This window comes from Tupaia chinensis, unplaced genomic scaffold (genome assembly GCF_000334495.1).
Source record: "Tupaia chinensis unplaced genomic scaffold, TupChi_1.0 Scaffold000634_1, whole genome shotgun sequence".
Classification (NCBI taxonomy): Eukaryota; Metazoa; Chordata; class Mammalia; order Scandentia; family Tupaiidae; genus Tupaia; species Tupaia belangeri.
This window is the reverse complement of record NW_006160154.1, coordinates 3,551,696-3,557,695: the sequence shown is the minus strand read 5'-3', so window position 1 is coordinate 3,557,695 and position 6,000 is coordinate 3,551,696. Positions and strand designations below refer to the sequence as shown.

Sequence of the window (6,000 nt, the reverse complement as noted above, 5' to 3'; positions counted from 1 at the left end):
AGGGAAAGAAATTGCGGTTGTGAGAAAAAGCAAACACAGGCAGCTAGTATATACATCTTGGAAACTGACACTGTGAATAGAGAAAGGGCTACAAGGAAGAGATTCATTCCATTTTACTGTCTCACAAAGAGACATTAGCAACAAGCAAGAAGGTAAAAATGCCCTACAAAAGACATTAATTCTGATGTTCAGTTTAAATGTTAGAAAAAGACTGATTCTTCAGGCTGGGCAATTCCAAAACAAAATATCTTAGTGTACTTTCCCACATTGATGTTCAAAGGTCTATTTCTTAAGTATCAATGGAGAAGTGCTAATAGTAGGTGGTTAAAAGATGAAGGCCAGGTATTCTCATGTAGGAAAAAAAATCTGCTCAGTTAAGTACTCTCCAGGTCATAGAGGTTAAATGACTGATTCCTTTTTTTTTGGAGATGTTTTTGCTATAGGGTGCATGCACTATAGGGCACATGTCTTTCTCACCAGAAAGAGAGCGAGAGAGACAGAGAGATAGAAAGTGAGAAATCACCCCCAAGTGGGGATGGCCACGCCGTAATTCCTTCTCCTCCATTCTCCTCTTGGGATCTTGGGCACGCACGCACACACGCCCGGCATGAGTTTAAGCCATCGGGTCTGGGACTCAAACTACGGTCAACTACATGGGAGTCCAGTGACATAGCCATTATGCCAACTGATTGATTCCTACTTCATGACTGAACTGGGTTAATATCGCAGTTCAAAGGACAATTCTAGTGTATAAATACCAACGTAGTGGGGGATGGAGTGCCTTAGTAAAGCACCATTCTCTTAAATTCAGCATCACCTGGCTAACATAGGAGAACATGCACTAAATAAGATTAGAGAGAACACTGCAATGTCTGGTCAAACAACACTGGCAGTGACAGACTGTGCACTTAAACATCACTACAAATTGAGCTTTTTCTTCTGGTGCTAACATGTAGTATATTCTCACTGAAGACTTCTTCAGTAGTAGGGGAAGCCCATATACTGTAATTTCTACAGCCTCTAGTATAAGATACAATGCAAATACGAGATCATTTTGTTTAGAAACACTTTTTTTCATAAAAGAAATTCTGGATCTTGTAAGCTCAGGCACACAACAAATGTAGCAGACGCTTCCATAGCAGCTTATTTGCACATAAATATGATAACCTTTGCCTTCAAGTCTCTAGACGATTTGGGTTAAGTGGTTTTTATCTCAGGGTGATGGGCCACGATTCTAACCTCGGCTCTCAGTTTAGGTGATGAAAAAGTGACCTTCTTAGACAGAAACACTCACTTTTGAATCCATCCTACATAAAAACTTAGGTAATTAATCTGACATTGACTTTTAGTACGCTAAGTTATATGAAATTATTTTGGAAAGAAAATATAAATGAAAATTTATACTCTGGGTTTTCAGCCTTGTAAAAGCACATTCGCCATGAAAAGGAGCGCAGATGCATTTGTTTCTTGTTACAATTCTGCAATCTCAGAGCTGCAAATTCAACTCATCAGTCTTTGAAGTCACTCTTGTAGCCGTGAATCTTCTTGTTCAGCATGTCTTTGCTTGTTACTCACTGAGGTTTCAGTTTACAGCTGGTCTGGCTCAGAAGCAACTGGTTCAAAGGCTTAAAATGCCATCAGTTTGGTTCAAATTTATTTTGCCCCCAGAAGCCATGCAAGGTCCAGACTGCGTTCAGTCTATAAGCTTTACAGAGGAGTGCCCTTTGGGTTCCATCCACATACTTCTATTGCAGAAAGATTCAAGTATTTTAAGCCTCCTAAAACAGAAACAGAAGGAAAGATTTAAAAAGAATAAGGACACAAAGTCCTCCACTAAAAATGGTGTATATGGTAATATACTTAATTTGATTGTCATGTACTCCATGCATCCTTTGAAAAACAATCTTGTGTGCTGTAGAGATATACAACAATTAAATGTGAATAAGTCATCAAATAAAAAATTCAAAAAAGCCTTACATGGAAGACTTCAATTTAGCCTTCAGTGGAAGTTGCTAAATTGAAACTGTAAAAAATTATTATGCAAAACTTTTACTAGTAGTGTACATGAATTTAATAATGTATGGTTAAGAAGCTCATTCAATGGTAATCAAATATCCACGTACCCGTGTACTTTAAAAAATAAGGTAAAGATTTTCATCATAATTCATGGTCATCCATGTTTGTAAAGAGTGCTTAAATGATGATAATATAACAGAGAGCAATCCTAATGTATTAGCAAACAATTCTTTTACTGACTTACAACTTCATTCAAATATTTAAATATTCAAATATTTAAACCTTGCTTCTGGAGCCAACAGGTAGTGCGGTGGTTAAGGTGCTGGAGTCCCACATGGCTGACTAAGGTTCGAGTCCTGGATCTGGGGGTTTGCTTTCTCATTTTTTCTCTTTCTGGTCAAATTAACTAATAATAATAATGATAAATAAAATTAAATAAGTAATTCTTAAAAAAAAACCCAAAAAACAAAAAATTACCTCTTCTGTGTTGTGCCCCTTTAAAGCATTTATAGGTAACGATTATAGGGTACTTGATTCCTTTTCTTTCAAAGAACAAAGATAATTAATGAATAGTGATATTCTTATTTGCCCACTTAGCCTTTGAAGTTAAAACTTCTATGAAATGATTGGAGAGTGTTTAGAAATAGTTTGGGAATGGGATTTCTCTTGTAATGGTCCCTATGGAATACTCACAATCGTGGGACAAATATCCTCAGCAAAGATTAGACATGTCTGTATCAAAAAAGGCACCAATCTCACTTTGGAAAGGGAAAAGGCACCTGCACATTTCAAGAACTGAATAAAACCTAATTTCATGCATTAACCCTTCACTAACTTATTACCACTAATCTGACATGGGTGCTACGTTGGATAGGTTTATGAAAATATTTTTTCCTGGTCTAAGAAGATGATCTAAAAATAAAAGTTTCTGACATACTTTCAGTAATGATATTTATAAATACTTTTATTAAATATTTTGAACAACTGATGTGATGATAATAACCACAGTAACTTTTCTGTGTGGGGCAAATTATCCTCATTTTGCCAACAAGAAAAAAAATAGAGATTTTAATAGACTGAGAAACTGGAACTCATGTCCTCTTACATCTTTTTATTTCTTTCTGTTCGTTCGTGTTGACATTTAAAAATGTTGCTTAAGGGGCATACAATGGCATAGTAGATGACCCAATGCTTCGGGAGGCCGACCCACATGGGAAGGTTCCGAGTTCATTCTGAAGACCTCCCTGAACACACTCAGTGTACACATGCCCATGACTGGGGGTTTGCGGAAGGTGGGGGGTGGGTCACACATGATGGTCCTATTGGGAGTATCTGTCTCTCTGTCTCTTTGCTCATGGAAGAAAGAAGTGAATAAACTTTATTTTTTGAAATGTAGCTTAAAAATCAATCAAGAAAAGCTTTCCTGCAAGTAAATAGGCTGGCTTCATTCTCCCAACTATCTCAGCAAATGATGTCCCAAATAGCTCGATCCCTTAGGGGAACTGTGTGTGTGTGTGTCGGGGCGGGGGGAGGGGCAATTTGAGCTAAATTGAGTCATGAAATCTAAAGATGGCTCTTGCATCTACTTGCTTTTTTCTGAACCAGAGCTATCATCAGCAGATTCTGGGTGGTCTTAAACCACCCACAAAAAAAAACTAGTGTGGAAAAAGCGTTTTCTGAAACAAATACATCATGTGTAAGAAATCACAGCTTCACACCAAGTAAAGACAAAAGTGTTGTTATGACTGTAGCTGCCCCTTACACATCTCCCAGATAGAAAGAAATACAGAGCTTTCCTGAATTATGAGTTCATGTCATAGAGACAAGCTAAACATGAACTCCAGGAATGGACAAAACGAACGGGAAGTCCTGAGCTTTGGTTCATAACAGTAAGCTGCTGAAATCAAACTCTTTAAAAGAAGTAAATGTGTTTTCTACTTTGGAAAATTAGCCTGTTAGAGGAAAACATGAATTGCTTTTTAGACTCTAGATTGAAAAATAAAAATAAAACTTGTTGGTTTAAACACTTAGCTGACCCTTGAAATAAAGAAGAGGACCAAGTCTCAAGGTTTGCAGTTGCTACTATATTCTGTTTTCTTTTGAAGATTAAGGTTAATTCACCACCTTTCACAGATTTAGTAAATGCGAAGGAAGAGAAAGTGTTTTTTGGAATCTGAAAAGTATGATCTTTGAACATGGGCTCAAAATATTACTTACTGATTTCAGTTGTAGGGAGAAATTGAAATAGTTTATATTTTAACAGTTCTTTTTCTGAATTCAGATTGTCACATTAGATTTATTAAATTATCTAATAATGGTAACATATCTTGGAAAATTAATAAAACCTGTCATTAACAAATGATATTGTGCATTTTCTCATCACATTCTTTTAGATGTAATTACAGCTTACTTTTAAAAATGATTTGAGTTGAAAGAACAGCCCAAACTTGGGGACAAGTTACAAAATAAAGGTGAGTATAATTCTATTTATATTCCATTCTATTTACAAACTCTGAAACATTGCCATTATTCAGCTGTTAGCACAATAATCCCAACTACTCATTCCTTCCCCTAAGAGCAGATGCACAGATGCAATAGATACTGGGGATGGCAACTCATTTAGAGGAGGTGGCAAGGCTAAGCCCCACCCCATTTTCTGTACCTTCTCACCCTTGAGTGGATACTCCACTATGTGGCCCTTGCCTCCTCCCATAGCCCCTAAGTTTCATGGGCCTGGTCCATTCTTGAGCCCGACCTTCAACTAGGCTAGTTTGTTAATTAATCCTCATTCATTATCATGGAAGTTAAACAAATTCTGGGATGGCATGTAAGAGCAAGATCAGTAAACAATCCTTCCTAGCTACAAGAACAGCTCAGAGGTAGGCACAAGTATGTTAATGTTTTTTAAATTGCCCAATTTCCAGTATCGTCATTGCTGGAGGGGGGTGAGAAATGGTGTGGGGGAGGTGGGGGGGATCAAGGGGAAGAAGCAAGAAGCAGAACATTTAAGGGACCTAAAATAAAAAAACCATGTTGATGATAATGTATATGGCAATGTCTTTGGACAGATATGAAGAGTATTCATGATGGGAAAATTCATTTTGGTGTGCTCCAATGATGCACAGTAATTAAATGTAAAAAATAAAATGATAAAAACTGCCTAATTTGCATTTCCTCTTTTCACTTATCTCTTCTCCATTTCCCTCATTCTGAGAACAAAACTAACATTTTTTTCCTCCAAAACCAACAAACTATTTTCTATAATATTCCCTATAAATTCAGCACAGAATTTTCTGTAGTTAAAACAAGTACTGCAGACTTAGAGTCGCGTGTAACCAAAGTACTGCATTCACACTTGGACTTTAGACCATGGTTCTGATATATTTAGACAAGGACATGGAGCTCCCAGGGCCCACTCAGGAGCATGTGTGGCCTGCCCAGAGCATGTCTTCAGCACCCCAGGTTGGACTTGGGGCAGGGAGGGACAGGCATGGGAGCCTGTTGTTGGTGGACAGGAGCACATGGGACCGTGGAGCTCACCTGTTCCTGTGAGTCTTCATGCTATATATACCCTTTCGTACTCAAGGCTGACATCATTCTTTCAATTCTACACTAATAATATATGCATTTCCATTTAAGGGAATGTTTATAGACAGTAAGTCTAATTCAACAAAGGAGGAGAAAGCAGAGACAGTTCTTAGTTACTCTTCAATTCTTGCCTCCAGCTTTGCTGCCTGCTGGAAAGCCCCCACCCCTCTGCAGTTGTCACCACCCCCACACCTGACTTTAAACCCTTCTTATTATAGACAGTAATTCAACAAAGGAGGAGAAAGCAGAGACAGTTCTTAGTTACTCTTCAATTCTTGCCTCCAGCTTTGCTGCCTGCTGGAAAGCCCCCACCCCTCTGCAGTTGTCACCACCCCCACACCTGACTTTAAACCCTTCTAATGAAGGTGCTATGATGCATTTGGTCCCAGATCACAA

The 6,000-nt window shown here is 38.1% G+C and overlaps 1 protein-coding gene across 4 annotated transcripts in view; it reads right to left on the bottom strand.

Moving 5' to 3' along the window:
* Positions 1 to 627: 627 nt before the first annotated feature.
* The window catches only part of TNFRSF19 (TNF receptor superfamily member 19), a 109,848-nt gene continuing 104,475 nt past the window's right edge, over positions 628 to 6,000 (bottom strand). For all 4 annotated transcript variants that reach the window (XM_006159525.2, XM_006159524.3, XM_006159526.1 and 1 more), the window contains one exon: positions 628 to 1,778. In XM_006159525.2, coding sequence (XP_006159587.1) covers positions 1,770 to 1,778 — 9 coding nt within the window. In that variant the 3' untranslated portion in view covers positions 628 to 1,769. The remainder of the gene's footprint in view (positions 1,779 to 6,000) is intronic.